At 37.1% G+C, this 17,905-nt stretch overlaps 1 protein-coding gene across 6 annotated transcripts in view; it reads right to left on the reverse strand.

Moving 5' to 3' along the window:
• Window positions 1-11,009: 11,009 nt before the first annotated feature.
• Window positions 11,010-17,905, reverse strand: part of ZMYM2 (zinc finger MYM-type containing 2) — a 99,800-nt gene continuing 92,904 nt past the window's right edge. For all 6 annotated transcript variants that reach the window (XM_081046741.1, XM_081046737.1, XM_081046742.1 and 3 more), the window contains 4 exons: window positions 14,972-15,086; window positions 13,802-14,053; window positions 13,359-13,479; window positions 11,010-11,882 (listed from right to left, as the gene is read on the reverse strand). In XM_081046741.1, coding sequence (XP_080902867.1) covers window positions 11,690-11,882; window positions 13,359-13,479; window positions 13,802-14,053; window positions 14,972-15,086 — 681 coding nt within the window. In that variant the 3' untranslated portion in view covers window positions 11,010-11,689. The remainder of the gene's footprint in view (window positions 11,883-13,358; window positions 13,480-13,801; window positions 14,054-14,971; window positions 15,087-17,905) is intronic.

Below are 17,905 nucleotides of genomic sequence, written 5' to 3' on the forward strand. Positions count from 1 at the left end.
CTAAGAAACCATATAAAAAACACTTGTGATATATCAATGAAGTGGTAAAATATAAACATAATTGTATTTACATACAAATAATATGAACACATGGGTAAGGACCTAAAAGAGAAAATATTGAGATGCTAAGAGGATGGAATTTCAGATACATTTGTTATATTAAAAATGTTTCCTCTTTATGGTTACAATTGAATATTTTTACCATTTTTACAAAACAATCTGACACCCCAAATTAAAAAATTTAAAACAGAATATTTCACCAAGAAGAATGAGTATTGTCCAGAAAGCTGTTATTTAAAAATCCTAACTCCAAAAGTAACCCATCACTTTCCACTATCTCTGATACAAAACTCTTAAGCGTCCATTCTGTTCCATGTCCTAATCTCCTGCAGCTTGCAGCACGTGTCCACCAGCCCTCATCGTGGTGACAGCGTGCAGCTGCCCTGCTTGGTGTAGTAACGGAAACTGGACCATATGACTGTCTCAGATGTTGAATTCAACAGGATGAAGAAGCTTCTGGTCCACATCATCAGACTCGGGAGAGAGAAGAAAGAAGGATGAGAAAAAGGTTTGGTTTTTCACAGAAAAGTCTTTGAGCAAAACTCATCTTTGTTTTGAGGGCTTCTATGAGCCACCCCAGAAGTGCGATTTCAGCTATAAAATACACCCACTTCCTTCTTTGTTGACGCTTCTCTGTGCCACTAGCTGGCAGTGTCACTCAAACACAGCAATCCATCACACATTGTAGAGACGCTCCTTCTTGTACACATTTGAGGAAAATATTAGGTTTAGGTTGGTGCAAAAGTAATTGTAGTTTAAAAGGTTAAAAATAATTGCAAAAACTGCAATTACTTTTGCACCAATCTAATAGTTGTAAATGATGTTGACAAATGCACACAAGGCATTTAAAATGGGAGAATGTGGAGCTGCTTGAATTACCTACCAACTTACGTCAAAACATACTGCTTTCTTACCTGAAGGAGCAAGCTCATGTGTACTCAGACGGGCTTGCGAGACAACGAACATTCCACTGTGTACACAGACCACATTTTGTTCCACAGGTGTAGGCTGTTCCCACCTCTTGGTTCTTGTGAATAAATTAAATACTTTTAAGTAATACATATAAATTTCTGTACTAAACTAGCAGTCTCCTTCCTGCCCCACTCCTGAATGTGTCCTGTTCTCCGTTCATATCACGTAGCTCTTTCTTGTGATGGTTGCAGTCATATTACCAAACCCTATTTTTGTAGTGTTTTCTTGGACTTTCACACTGTTATGTAATCCACTGACACCCCCAACCCTCCCACACACCGTGGAAGAGCTAGTTCTCCTACCCTACACACCTTCACATATCCAGACAGAGATGCTTCTCCCCACCATTGTCCCAAAGGAACTACATCACACGTTTTGATTATGTTGTCAGTCAGGGCCCAGCCAGGAGACAGAAATGACACGAGTGACGTGAATGGAGAATGTTTAACAGAAAGAATTAACTAGTAATTAGGGAACTGACTACTAATAAGGAGAAATAGAGAGAACTCTAAAGAACTGAGAAGTATCAGGTGTAGGGAGCAGTTACTCCATCTAGGATTGGGGAGGAGGTGGAGAGGGTGGGCTGTGGTCTGCTGGGTGGCAGAGAAGTTCCAGCTGATGCTGGGGCCGGGCCAGGAAGCCACAGCTGAGGTCCAGTGACTCACTGGGAAGCTGCCAACTGAGGATCTGCTGGCCGTCTTGCTGGGGAAACAAGAAAATCAAAGTCTTAAACCCAAGAGAAGCCCCTTCCTCTTGCAATGTCCTCCTTTACCCTCTGCTAACAAGTCTTACCATGTGACATGAGTGAAGGAAATGTATCTAGGGTGCAGGTCCGATGTCACAAAGCAGGGCAGAGGGGTAGGTGCAGAGCCAAGAGGCAGTGCAGTGACAAACAGCACACTGTTGTTGGGGACACAGCTGTCCTGAGGCCCCCTCACCGCCCCGTGATGCCTCTCCTCCGGTGGGAGCTCTATTTCCCAGATCCCCACCTTCCTGTCCCCGTTTACAGTATCTTTTTGGTAGGACAGAGTGGCTTCTTGATGACGGTGTCTCACAGGTCAGCTTTCTGAGAGTGCGTGTCTGAGAGCCCCCCTCCGCCTGACAGTCTGACACCACTTGGGATTCTCTGCGGGACACCATTGCCCCTCCCGGCGCCCTTCTTTAGTAAGCCCGACAACTTTTGGTTCCTGATCTTCACTAGGTGACCTGTTTGGGGATTTTTTTTTCGTCCTCCATCGAACCCTTTAGAATCTTTGTGTCCTGATTCGTCTGGGTCTGAACCTTTTTAAATGAACTACCCTGAGCACCTGTGACCTTTGAGTGTGGGAAATCCTGTTCTCCAGTTCTGGGAACTTCTCCCGTATCATATTTCAATATTTCAGCCTTTTTCCTCCCCTGAACTTCCTCGGCTCTCTTTCGGGAACTTCCAGTTGTTGGATGCGACCTCCTGGTAGAACCTCTAGTTTTCATCTCTCTCTCATCCCTTGCCCTTTCCCATCTTTTAGTTCTACATAATGCACATTTTCTGAACCTTGCTGTCCAGGCTTCTAATACCAGGCTTCTGCTGGGTATTTTATTTATTTTTCAGTCTTTCTTGTTTAATATTCCTTTTTCATAGCCGTAGGTTGCTGCTTGTATGTTTACCTTTCTCAAGGCATCATGTCTAGTTTTTCTAAGTTTTCTTTTGCTTCCTATGTTAGCTTTTGCTCCCATTTTGTTTTGCTCTACACCGTCCACGTGGAAAGCTTTCCTGAAATGTTTAGTCTGCTCTTGCTTGAGTGAGAAAACACCTAAGAGAAGCTCTGAGGATGAGCTGTGTTTCCTGGCTGGCAGATGGAGTTCAGCAAAAGTCCGCTGTGCAGATGGTGGCGTCAGCGACTGCAGGCACCTCTGTCCTGGGCCGTTTCCCCAGAAAGAGGTCCACAGGTCTCTCCGATGGGCTAGGAGCAGGGACTGGTCAGAATTAGAAAACTTAAAATGGAGTATCTTATTTCAGCAGAATTTCCTCATAAAAATGAAAACATTCAAATGAGTCTGCAACAAAATTCAGTTTCCAAGGGGCTCATTTGTCAGCTGAGCAGGCCATCGCCTATGGTAATTGCACTAAATAGTATTTGAATGCAGCAGCCAACGAAATGCATCCAGAGAAAAGAAGCTTAACTTTTTGGCAAAAGTTATAGAATTGTAGAGTTGTAGAATCATTAAAAAGTTTTAAAACAAGGCAAATGTTTTCAAGTGGTGTTTCTTAGCTCTTGAAGAGTCGAAAGCTTCACCAACATTGCTTAGTTGTCTTTTCAAAGAGCCAGCGCCATGTCTGAAGTGACTGGAATGTTAACCTCTGTGAACAGTCTGTGGGTAACAACTACAGGCAAGACTATTGTTAAAGTTGAGAAAACACTAACTCAGTAAAACCTGAAAGTGGAATCTGGATGCAGCCAATGGTGGTAAAAAAAAAAAAGTCTCAGTTGCAATGTAATGTTCACGGTATCAATCAGTGGGTACTTTGCAGTGTATTTTGGTATCAATCACGTGTGACTCAGGAGCGTCAAAGGTGAGTTTCACTCACTCTCGTGGACTTAACCACCACCAGGTCTGTAAGCATCTGCCAGACAAGCAGTGGACACCCTGACTTGACCCACAGACGGCAGGCTGGCAGCTGAGTGGTAGCAAGGTGGCATTGTGATGTTTTGAGTTCAGGGCCACGACAGGACATTTTCTGAACGAGAACACGTTCAAACACTATTGAACACTGAATAACTCTGGAAATTAGCTTTGGTTGCAGATTCATGTTCTTAATAAAGTCAACCTAAATTACAAGGCAAACCTGCTTCCAGGCAAATGCACTGCGATACATAACTGGTGGGGCTCGAATCGCGGAGCACCAGGCTGCCCACATGCATCTTCTGCCATCGAAACTTGAAAGTGGGCCCGTCTCCCTCCACTCCCACACTTTTACAGCAGACACATTCTCCACGCTCAAACTACAGTCCAGCAGTGTTTTTCAAGGTCAATACAAGTATGAAGGAAATTCCTGTATTTCAAAATTCACTTAACTATGCAGCTGAGATCTCATCTAAGCTTCCATTGGAAGTGATTAACCTGCAACATGATGTGCTAACAAGCAAGAGAAGAATCTAATCGAATTGTTATCAACACCTTCCAAGTAATGAATATTTGATTCAAATCACCTGCTTATGGATTGGTATCAGTATTTGGCAGTACTTATGTTTGAAAAGACATTTTGAAAGACGAAATACATAAAATGAACATTTGCAATTTTGATGACAGTAGACTGTGAGTTCCAGTTAAGCGCTGCATACTACCCCCGAAAGCATTCCATCCTTCCCATTAGATTGGTGTTAGAAAAGGTTGTACTCAACTACTATATTTTGAATTTTGTCAGTAAAATTTATGGAACTTTTTCTTATAAGTACTGACCGACATAATATCCCCATGTTGGCTAAGATGTTGATTATGGCTCTGTATAGAACGTTTGCTGAGCTTAATGATGAAGGAAGTGTTAGCTTTGAGGAGAGGAGATGGTATGAAACAGGAATCGAGGAGACAGCAAATGGACGGGAGCATTGTTGGTTATGGGCGTGTCCTGGGGACATTCAGTGGCAGGCCCGCAGGTGAGGAACAGGCAGAGCCCATGCTCCAGGTGTGACTATTACTGGCCCTGCCAAACCCATCTCCACTTCGCCATCTGCTTTCTGTCTCCCAGAAGTTTGCTGCATTCTGCTTTTTCCTTTGCATGTGCTTATCAAACATGTGTTCGATCTATAAAGAGCAGTTCATGGATGAGGGGGCAGCCTGAAAGGAGTATCCATTCCATGTCGGTGACGGTGATAAGAATGGACAGAAAGGGCGTCAGGAGCACCCATGAGCTTTCCCGTGTACACACCTGAATCTGGATTACAACCGCACCACTTACTAGTTGTATAACCATAGCATTTACTAATCTTTAAGGTGGGGACAATACCAACAATACCTCATGGTTGTCACACAGGAAACAGTCCAACTATTGTTGTTATTCCCACAACCGTGCTTGAAAAAGAAAAAAAAAGAAGCCTGAAACTTAAGGGAAACGTGCAGAGAAACAGGTTCTGTCAAACAAGCGGCATTAGTTCTGAATAGCTGCTGATGGCCAAAGGAAAAGCATGTGTGTCCATGGCTTGCAACTCCCTGGAGCTCAATGTAGGTAAGATTAAGTGGTGTATGGAGACAAATTGTGGGGCACAGGTCAACAGCCTTCTGTACATGTGGAGTTTCTGTTCCCTAGAGGCTTTCAAACTTTGACTAAAAAGCGTTAAGAAATACATTTTATATTTGCCACCCAATACACGGGTATAAAACCAGTTTTATTAAGCGAATACCTTTATTATGTTTCTATTCCATTCAATTCTATTTCATTAAAAAATGTTTGTGGGCTGATTTTTCAGCTGTAGGTTTTTAACCCAGGTGTTAAAAATGCGGCTCTGGGACTGACCCTAAATCTACTAAATCGATCTCGACGGGTAGGTTAGAAACCTGCATTTTAACCAACATCACAAGTGATTTTTAAGGGCTTATGTTTTTGAGCACTACTACAAGTCATCAAGCCCTATGTCCTTCATAAATGCAAAGTGACAGGAATTTGAGCGGTACCAGCACAATGAGGGCAAATCCGACACACACACACACACACACACACACACACACACACACAGACAAGTGTTCAAAAGCACACCAAAAATCAGATGCTACTTCATGGATGACAGGTCATATTTTCAATTGTTCCTTTATTTTCAAGATTCTTGAACTTGAAAGTACTTATACTCAGTGACTAATTCATTCAACGAACAATCATTAACACCTAGCATGTGCCAGGACCTTTTCTAGGTGCCTGGGATACAGCAGGGAACAAAAATACTCCCTACCCCCGTAAGCTCCCATTCTCGTGACATATGTTGTTCTTGCAGCATGACGACTGATTAAAAACGAAACTGAAAACATAACTGCCTTGTGAGAGCCTTCAGTGTGGTAGATGATGTTCCCTGACATTTTCCAGTTTGCACCTACCTCCGCACCCTCAAAGTAGGTGGCACCTGTCCCTGTTCAGAATAGGAAAACAAATCAGCGTAATAGTCAGAGGTGGGCTCACAACGAGTGCTTCTGGAGGAATTACTTGAGAATTGGTTTCTTTATAATGCAAGCGATTGTGCACAATGAGGCATGAATGCCTACCTTCTTCTGCCGTTCCATCGCATTTTCATTTCTCCCCAATACACTGTCTTTGAGGAGAGCTGGGTCTTCTGTCCTACTGTGGAACCAGCACGTGGTTCAGTGTGCCTGAAAAATCACTCGAGTATTTGGTGAATGAATAAAATGACTGGCTCCACGACATGACTGCCGCTACTGATAAAGGTGTATCATATTTGTGTAGAATAATGCTACAAATAGAGGCAAAATGGAAAGTCAAAGAAAGCAGTTACTTTGAAGTTTCAGAATTCAATGGTTCTAGAATTGCCATTTATATTTTTGCCTGTTTTACATTCCTTGCATTTTAAATCGAACATGCAAATTTTATAGAAAGCCTTCAGTTACCTCTACCAGAATTAAGCAATAAGAGAAAAAATACCAATATTGAAAGGAAAACTATATCTGACATTTTCTTATTACAAGTAGCAATTCCTTATCTGCAATTTTGAGACTCAAAAGTCTTAAACTCTCATTTTTCCTGCTTGTAACAAAGCCGACCTATGTAGAGCTTTCTATAGCTGTTTGTAGTTTATCCCAGTTACTATGCATATCTGATTTATTGCTGCAGAAATATGGTTTGATTGTGGGGTGCTGTCCCAGGCCCCATTGAGGGTGTTATGTAATCTACAAGTATTTGTATTTTTAAAAAGGGGAAAATCCTGAATTCTAAAACTTCCAAGGGTTTCTGATAAAGGATTATAGTATACTTACAGTAGCATAAGCAAATAAGTAGTGTAAGCCTTGTGTTGTGCTCTACTGCCATCTGCTGACATCAACTTAGAACTACAAATACGTAATAAAAATGGAAAGGGCACACCCATGACTTAAAAAATGAGATTCTATTTTCAAAAGCAACTACTATGACAAAAATTTAGTGAAGTTTTAAAAACTATAATATACTGAACAATACTACATAATCTACAAGTTGAAATACCTTGATTTGATGTAGTTTAATACCTTTTAGATTTATCTCTAACACCCCTTTGGTGCTATTTTTAACTACTCTTGTAGTGAGTTGGTCTGAAAGCCAGATGAAGACTGATGCCATCTAAATGGAACCCTTAAAATAATCAGAAATTGCTCCACTGACCATTTCTAATAGAGCTGAGAGCATCAATGCCAAGAGATTACAGGAATCTAATGTTTATCACAGGTGGCGGTAATTCTATGAAACCTACTCTAGACCATAACAGCCTTTTGGGGTATTGCTGAGTGTCCACAATCTTTCCTGTTGTAAACTATCACGAATATATTCTCTATATGTTCCCTGGGAGTTAAATGTGCACACAACTGTGTTTCTTGTTCATCACCCATAACTGTATGCTTAGGAAAACTAATGTCTTCTTAATCTTTTATGTTCTCTTCCTCCCTAACTACCTGGTTGGCAGTAGTGGCACGGAGAAAATATGTAACAAAGATTTGTTGTCGAAGTTCTGTGATAATGAATTTTCATGTGCTGAGTTGATTTTTCAGGAGTTGTCTGAGTAGCTCTTTATAAAATTAGGTCTAATGCTCTCTGTGTTAAGGCTATTTTAGGAAAGATATTTCCCCTCTTCAGAAAGTGTGTTTCTAAATAAATCATAAGGATTCAAACATAAATCTGTAAAATTTATAACTAAGTTTCTTAAGTAGATGGCCAACTGTGCTTCATTTGAAATTCCAGAATCAGAAATCAAGGCAATGTCTTCATCTCACAGATAAACTGAAGACCAGACAGTATACTGTACCTCGTCAGATGTTCCAGAGAGAACTACAATTATTCTTCCCACTGCACTACAACAGAAAATACGCTGTTATGATTTACACCTGCTTTCACTAATGACACAATGACCTCCCATGAGGGACCCACCTGGTCTATGACCTTCTGTTTGGTTCTATTCTTAATACTTTATTTAGATGAAATCTTGGCTTCTCTTTGGTTTTCTCAAAAGGCCTAAATTCGTGAACTTGTTTAATCTGCCCAGATTTTAGCAACAACTTTCTCTTGCCCGGTTCATTATAAGGCAGGCGATCACAGCGACTTCCTCTCAGAGCCAGACTGATGCAGGGAACCTGCTCGGGACACCAGCCCCTAAACGTGTAAGGTTTCGTTAGGAGTATTGTTTTCAAGTATGACGCACCCAGAAACAACAAAAAAGTACTTAGCACTGGAAAACACATTAAAAATAGTTGATTCTTAAGAATACAGTAGAATGGAATAACTGAAATTCAAAGAACTTCTCTAAAAATGAATAAGGGGCTTATTAAGGGGGAAAACCCAAAAATATTATAATTTAGTTGAAGAAATTTATTCTTTAAAAATATTTTCATGTACACTTTCATGACTATTTTGTTTGAGGGGAACAAGGAGATTATCCTACAGTCAATGTTAACTTAGAACACAAGTGACAACATGTATAACAACACATTTTTGGAAATAACTGGCGAAATAAAAGTATAAATTTTTATAGTGATTTTAAGACTGCAAGACATTTAGGATCTCAGATTAAATGGACCCACATTAGAGTAGTACAAATCAAAAATTGGCAATTTTATGACTTTTCCATTATTGTAATACTTAATACTATGCATAGAGTTACCCCATTCCCAAATCACAATTGGCCAGGACAAAGGGAAATTCCATGAGACATCGTGACAAAAGTTTAAATGCATAGTATAATATGCACCCTCTTCCTATCTCAATATGTTTAACACATTGGTAACACCTCTGTGTAATATAATCTCCATGTAATAAAAGAAAAACTACAAACTCATTTAAACAAAAAGTACTCGTTATGGCCAAAAAAAAAAAAAAAAAAAAAAAAACTTTCTTGCCTAGAAAAATCCTTTAATATATTAGCAAACACAGTTAAAGCCTAAAAAATGTATTAATGATGATTCAATTTGCATGGGAAATTCACTTTTCTCAATATGGATAAAAACTTATTCACTGGTTAATTTTAAATGGCAAAATCTTCACAACAAAAAAATATAGCATCTCCAATAGACATCTACAGACAATAAAGTTATATTTATAGGATGCTTTAATCAAAAATCACTAAGAAGCAAAAGGAAACTGCTATCATTTCACTGTCCTTTTTCTCAGCAGTCAGCTATAACCACACAAACTAAGGAGATCAGAACCAGAGAAATGCATTCTAGGTGAAGCAAGGGTCACAAAACAAACCATTCTCATTAAATAGGATGTTTTTTCTTTTCCCCTGAGAGTCAAGTAAATCAATCCTTGGATTGCAATCAAGACAAAGACAAGAGCTCTAAATCCTTAATTCATGTCAAGATCAAAATTCTGAAGACATTTCTGTTTAGAAAAGCTAAAACGTACAATAAAGGGAATGTAAATAGCAAGACAAGGTGCTTAATAGTAAGTAGTACCATGGCAGAAAGGTATGGTATTTGGTAAAATATCCATTAACATTTGGGAAAAGTTTATTGCTCTTGATGGAATAGCACCACTTTCAAGAATAAAAGACAGTTAGGATTAACCACCTTTTTATCAACAACATGCATCTATAGTAAAAGTGCTTAAAGAAGTAGTTCTGGAAAAAGATAAGTATGAGGACATTTTTGCACTATATATTTTAAATATGTTACCCATTTCTCTTCATTAAATAGACAATGAGCAATCTATTTTTAGTAAAGTATTATCAGATTTGCTATTGTCAGTCTGATTACCAAATCAACAATATAAAATTAAGGGACAGAAACATTATTCAAACTTATAAAACAAGTTAGAACATTATAATTTTTATGCCAAAAATATTTCTGCTAATTATTGCTTAAATATACAGTGATTACACTTGTGAAATTTTCCAAATCATGATTGAGAAAATTTCTTCTGAATGCTAACAACAGTTATCCTAAGGAAGAGAGCAGTATGTAAGGGATGGGTAGACATAGCCTAAGCACTGTGGAAAGAGACCAATTCCCCCCACCCTAACAATTTTAGAAAACTAATGTCACCGTGGTGATTGAGAAAGTGGAAACAAGCAAACATGATTACACACATGCCATATGAAGTCAGCCAAAGGATTTCTTTATGATAATCTGCAGCGAGCACTTTGCTCAGTCTCTAGAAGGTCGGATCATAAGTAAACATCCTTGTTCTAAAAGAAAAGATCTGAACAGATAAATTGCTATGCAGAAGCACAAAATCTTTTAATGCAATCTTCTATAAGAAGTAATTAAAATTTAAAAGCCAAACAATCTAACAGCAAATGTGACTTCCTTTGAGATGTACTCTATCCATCAGTTTCTTCCTTTGTTCTTCAATCGTCTGACACATCAGAATTACTAGACTGGTCATCTTCATAGTAACGTGATACCATCTTATTTCAACTAAGCTTGACTTTCTATAACAACTATTTTAGGAGTGGCATTTCTAAAAATAATTTTATCCAATGTATGTATCGGTCATATTTGAGGTCAGGCACAAGAAGTCTAATAAAATTGGTGAAGTTTTAGAGTACTACGTAGGTATTCCAACAAGATCTGTATCCTTAAGGAGGAAAAATCAAACTTCTATAAATGAAGGGAATTTTGGATACTTATGGGTAGCATATAAAACAATTACTTTATCATACATTTTTACAAAGAAAATGTCTCGATCATGTTTTCAATGTCATTCTTCATATATATATATATATACACACATACATATACACACACACATATATATATACATACATATATATGTATTTTTTAAAAGTATTGATTGGGGTGATGCAGAAAGCCACAAGTGAGAAAAAGACACTAAGGTTTTAATAAGGGGAACAAAAGGCTGTTTTTACCAGCATAGATTCACATTACAGTACACCAATTATCGACAGCATTCTCTTGTCTATTTTTGGTACAGAAGATGGTATCCCTCTACATAACCTTGTAAGGCTTCAGTAACTAAAACGTAAAACAAACAAACAAAACCCCCCCAAAACAAAACAAAAAACCCAGCCTATTAGTTTACAGTTTATTTTAAAAATTCTGAAAGACACTGCAAGTCCTAAACTTTTCGTAGTGCTGCCCATCCACAACCGTCTGGTCAAGAACCCAGTAACAGAGCCCCCTTTCAAGGAAGCTTTGCAACAGTAGAATTGTGCAATATGTATGTTTCTTACTACAAGAAAAAAATTATACATGGCACATTCTCATTCATATTTTGTAATGTAAAAAGTTACAAACATACCTAATCAAATAAATAATAATAAAAAAGAATTTGAATGTATTTGTTAAGTATCCTAAAACCACTACATAGAATAATGGCCACTTTCACTCACAGATTATTTACATGGTACCCAGTGTGGGTACACGGCTACAAAACTCAAAACAGAAAGAGTAAACTTGAAATGTTTTCCATAATAAAGATCTAGCAGCACGACTATCTAACGCTGTTTTATCCCGACTGCTTCTGAAACATTGCTTTTCAGTCTGTGTCTTCATCCAGTTCATAATAGTCTTTATCATAAATATCTTTTACTAAAAGAACCCGTACGAGCATATTTTCCAAGGTGTTTCGGTCCAGTGAAGTAGATGTGTACCACACAGGGCTATCTGTAGAGCTAGAGCACTCTGGTTGCAAATAAAAAACATCCATTCTCTGATTAAGATTCTGTGGACTTTGGGAGAAAGGAGAAAGTCAATTTTACCATATATCTATATCTATATCTATATCTATATCTATATCTATATATATTCACACACACACATATACACACACACACACAAAATTACCCACAATTTTCTTTTTTTTCTTCCAAGAATAATTCCATTACCAATACTCACATTCCATGGTCAGACCATAAGCTTCGTTACCTACATTAAGTATTCTGTCATTCAGATATTTTGAAATTAATTTGAACTTATTTCTGTGATAAAAGATTATTTTCCCATAATTTTAATCCTGTATTTTACTGAATCCATTAATAGAAACATTATTCTAATCATTATTTTAGCAATGCCACTAAACAAGTAAAACACTGCCAATTATATGACACATTAATTATAACATGCATCCCAGCTTCAGAGATTGTAAAATATGAAAAATGTATCTTAGAACTGATGAAATACGGTAGCACATAAAATAAAAATACTCAACAGCATCCCCCAATAGAGCCTTAATTTGTAAAATACCAACAAAATACTGAGATAGGGATTTCCAACTAACAAATAGTTGCTACCACTGGAAGATCCCACTTCTGTTGAAGCCAAATAAGGCCTCCTCAAAAGCAGCATCAGAACATCACTATCATCCTAGAGGTGACATTACTGTTTTTATGAGTTCTTGAGAACTAACTTGGGGACCTAACTAAAATTTATAAAACTGTTTATCTAAGAAAATATATTCTGAGTTCATGTTAACCTTTTAAAAATTGGAGAGTGCATACTTAAAATAATGGACAAGCATACAATAATTTGTGGTTTCTAAACACTTTCACTGGTTTAAAATTTCTTAAATGTCTGTTGGTACCAGATTGGAGGAATAAGCAGTGGTATAAGCGGAACACTATTAATATCTTTCAGACCTTCTTAAAGGGCTATTTACTCTTAAAGGTAAGTACTTTGTTTTCATCTCCACCTATCTATCCTACCTTTGAAAATACTTTTTCACCAGGAGGTGGCAAATTATAGTTCATCACTTGTTTGTGTAAAGTTTTAATACAACACAGTCACGATTATTATTTATATACAGTATATGGCAGCTTTCTGGCTAAAAAGTAGAATTGAGACGCTGCAATAGAGACTCTATAGCCCAAAAAGCCTAACATATTTACTATCTGACTCTTCACAAAAAAGATTTGTGGCCCCTGCTTTACAGTTACTAGAGTTGTTATAATTTAAAAGATGACAACAGTAGTAATTTCACTAGTAGAGAGCGATTTCTTAACATGTGCTTGAATCCTAAAGTATGAAGTACAAGCTGGGTATTTTATATTAATGGGAGTAATGTTATAATTGAATAGACTTAGATAAAAGTGAGAAGAGAGAGAAATCTAAAAAAGGATCAGTGAAAAACTGCCACCTCTAGGTAATGCTAAATTCAAGGCAACTAACTTGTATTACTTTTGTAAAAATTAAGTATCATTCATACTTACCTTTTAGACAAGTAGCATTCAAACATTTTTACAGGACATCTAGAAGGATTGGCTGTATTTTCAATTTGTTCAAATACTGGCTCATCATCTTCATGTTTTCTTTTTCCAGTAGTAATTTTATCTTAAAAAATAAAAATTACAAAAATTTCCTAAGCCCAATCCTGAAGAAAGAGAGTACTATCCACTCTATTCAATCCTAGGATCTATCTATCTGTTATACCAAACAATGGGACTAAGTATCTTTCTGAGTGCTAAGTTGTAGCTTCTGGATCATAGTTTTTCAAACAAAATGGACTGAGATGTTTTGAGAAGACATAGGATATCTCATTTTATGAAAATGACAGTCCCCAGGTTCTTAACAAGTGACCTAGGTGGTCTTTAGTAAGGCGAGGTTTAGCTAGTCCTGCCACAGATAATCCCCAAATAAAAATCTGTCATGCTACCTTCATTGTCTGTCCCACATAAGGAAGACACTTGGTATCTGAGGCATGCTCTGTTCTCCATTGTTAAAGGATTTTTCTTCCAATGCCTAAACACAGTGCCAAAGGAAAGCCTTAAGTGTTGTTCCACTGTCTTCAGGCCAAAATATTTAGTGTTGAAGTAGAAGAGGGTATTCAGAAGGGCTACTGGGGAGTGTGAGCCGAGCTGTTTTATCCTCCACAGATAATCTTCTTCAACTCGAGAAAAGATTGACCCTGAAATAGACAGAAAGATTTTAAAAGAATGATAATAAAGAAAACAGTTCTCCCTCTCTCTCCCTCTCTCCCTCTCTCCCTCTCTCTCTTTGTGTGTGTGTGTGTGTGTGTGTGTGTGTGTGTGTGTGTGTGTGTGTGTGTGTAGTTACAAGAAGCGGAGTACAGCATTAGGAATAGAGACAGTGGAAATGTAATGGCTGTGTGCGATGTCAGAGGGATAGCGGATGGGGGAGAGGGATTGACACGGGGAGAGGGATTGACACAGTGTGAGGGATATAAATGATAAAAGTCTAACTATTACATTGTTTTGTACACCTGAAACTAATAAAATAAAAAAAAAGAAAACAGTTCTCATTTACCATCTGGAAATAAAGTGAATTCAAGAATAAGCCTATTGCCATCTTCCATTCACACCAGGTCAACTGGAATGACTGTCAGTCAGAATTATCTATGTAGCTCGTTAACAATTTGGAGGCTAGGGGACACTCCAGACTATGGAACTAGCATTTCTGGAGTAAGGGACTAGATGTTTACTTCTGTTCCATAGGATAAGCAGACGATCAGAATTCCTGAAAAAAATCGGTGATTTCCATTCACAAACATGTTTACATCACACATCAAAAACAGAGGTTTCTTAGATATATTTACATCAGAATCTCTGCTGGAGGCTTCAGAAATAAACATCCAGTTCCTTACTCCAGAGAAAGAAGGTCACATTTATTACCAAGTTCTTCAGAAGCACTAATTATCAACTACAATCACTTCTAATTCAACAAAAGATGAGCAGATGAGTTCATAAATAAGTACTCTAAAAAACATGCTAATTTAAATTATTTCCTAATTATTTTAAATATACTTTCTGTAAAAATAAAAATCCCAGTAGCAAGTCAGAAACAGTTTTACTTAAAAGAGCATTACCATCTGGAAGTATGCTTGGTTGCCAAGTTCGGAGTATTTTATTCAATTCTTGCTCAAATGTCTGGTATCCTGGATCAATAAATATGTTGTCTTTCCGATTACTACCACACAAGTACTACAAAAAAAAGAAAAATCTCTTGAAGGAAAACCAGCTAATTATAAATAGTTAACATATTACTTATATTCTGTATTACTTAAGAAAAAATAAACAAAGCTTATGTCTAAGAAAAACAGGCATACTAATAAAATATGAGAGATTACTGGCATTATCTATATATCTAGAAATCATAAAGAATCATAAGTTACCAATTACTCTGTTGCTTAAACTCAAAGCTGAAATACACACCCAAGAATCCAGAATGTAAGAACTGGATGACAATCTTCAGTCTGTCAGATAAAAAACAGAATATCTGGCTCCAGTGTTCATTATACATTACATGGAGAAAACAAAATTAAATCTTAAGTAAGAGTAACTAAATTATTAACAAATAAAGAAATGTTATTTGTTTTTTATTTGTAAATGTCAATGGTAAGGGTGGGATGAAATGTTATTCTGCAGCTGTGTTAGGCTGATGCTTGTTTTACTGCCTCCTTATACTTAACTCTTCTGTGAGTCAGTACAAATTTATGAATCTTATAACTTACTATGACAAACCTGAACAGTGAGGGTTGTTAAAGGATGAGTTAAACACTGAAGTTTGCCAAGTCTATCTCCAATGGGATTTAAAAATAAATAATGTAAAAGTAAAATGGGAGGCACAAAGAATGGGAGGCAGGAATTAGGAATACATTGTTGTCAGGTTCTTACATTACACATGAAATGGGACAATATTTGAAGGTAGATTAATAATTAATTGGAGATGCATATTGTAAATCGTAGAACAACCACTAAAAACAAATTTAGGTGGCATAAATAATAAAGCAACAGTGAAGATAAAGTAGAATTACAAAAAAATAAATAATTCAAAAGAAATAAGAAAAAGAAAAAAAACAGATATAACAAATACAAAACAACCTGCAGGACAATAGTTTTAATCTAATGACAGAGGTAATTACATTAAATGTAAAAGGTCTAAACCAGGGTCAGCAAACTAGAGTTCTTGCACCAAATCCCGCCCATTGTCTATCTTTGTAAACAAAGTTTCCTTGAAACACAGACCAACTGTCCCAGGCTGCTTTCATGCTTCAGTGGCAGAGCTGAATGGCTGCACAACACCACTCGCTTGCAAAGCCTGAAACAATCACTATCTGGTCCTTTATTTACAAAAAGTTTGTTGGTCTAAACACACCAAGACAAATACTGCCAGATTGGATTTTAGAAAAATAAAAGCAAGACCCAACAATATGCTGCCTACGAGACACCTACTTTAAATATGGAGACTCAGATAAGCAAAAAGTAAAAGGATGAAAAAATATATACCATGTATACACTAATCAAAAATTAGATTACAGTATCATCATCTGAGTTGACCGACTATTATTCCTACTAGTCAGAAGGAAGATTAACCAGTGTAATTTTAAAAAGGTAGAACAAAAATTCCTAACTAATACCTCTCAAAAAGGATGTCGGTTAGACCAATTAATTGCCTGGCAACCAATGAAGTGACAATATCAGGTCACTCTCCTTCTTTGCGTTAGTCAGAGGGCAGTTCTAAAAATGCCATTTCCTAAACTATGTGGAAAGCCTCAATTTAATGACTATAGCATTAACTGGTTAAAATACAACATCATAATCCAATCTACTTAATGGGACTACAAATAATTTTTTTAAAGTAGGGTTCCTAGATTTTTAAAAATGTAAACTTATTGTACATTATATAAAATAATTACAAAAGTGAAGCCCTCATACTTAGAACAGCAATTTATACTTTTGTTCGTACCATAAAGCAACATACATAATAAAAAATGAGGGAAATGACCCTGAAATAATTTTCAGCTATGAATCTAGCAACAAGGAGAAAATTTCTATGTACAGTCAGTCGGAACCTTAACAGTAACAAGCCAATAGCCAAAACTACTAAGCTCCCAACTCCGCCCTGCAAAGGCTTCTTCTGGCAGTCTGTGGTAAGTTCAAAGGTCTGCTGCCCTTACTGTCAGTGATGACAACATGCTTTATCAGTCATCATTGTGGTAGGGGAAGCAATACTGTCTCATTATTGTGGTTGTCATTCTCCATTAAAAGCAGTCCCACTTACAAGCACCTCATCTGCCCCATCACCGAAGCCCAGCAACCAACGGAAACCTGGTGAAGAAAAGTGAAGCTGTGGTTCCAGAAGCAAAGCAAGGAAGCAGCTGCCAAGACAGGATCTTTCAGGCAGGAGCCCAGAGGAAACGCCCTGACAGCACAGGCCTGTCTGAACAAGAGTGACCTGGATTCCAGTTATCTTCCCAGGAAGTCTTCAATCACAGAATTATCTGAATTAATCAGTATTCTCTTTCAAAATACAATTCCTTTATAAAGGTTCTGGACTCTCATTTTACTTAGATTTCTTTGGAAAAATATTTGACAGAATTAGAAATCCATAGGTAATTTTAGAATCACTGTGCAAAGCAGCATTAAAAAATAAAAATATAGTATAATCCACATGTGTAATTTTAAATTTTCTAGTAGTCACTTTAAAAAAAAGGTATAGTTAAATATTTTATTTAACCCAATATATCTAACTCATGTAATTTCAACATATAATAATATAAAAATTTAGATAGTTCACATTTTAAAAGTATAAATTTTTAGACATCTTGTATTTTTTACTCAGAGCACTTATTTCAGACTAGATAAGTTTTAAGACCCCTGTTTTCTTATGGATTAAAAATGCAAAGTACAAATTCTGGTACTGGTATTCGAGAAATAGAATGAAAGTCCCATACAACAAAGTTTATACGCAGTTGAAAATCATGCATTTTAGAGAATATGTTCAGATAATTAACATGTTT

The sequence above is a fragment of the Rhinolophus hipposideros genome, assembly GCF_964194185.1.
Source record: "Rhinolophus hipposideros genome assembly, chromosome: 4".
In the NCBI taxonomy this organism is placed as follows: domain Eukaryota; kingdom Metazoa; phylum Chordata; class Mammalia; order Chiroptera; family Rhinolophidae; genus Rhinolophus; species Rhinolophus hipposideros.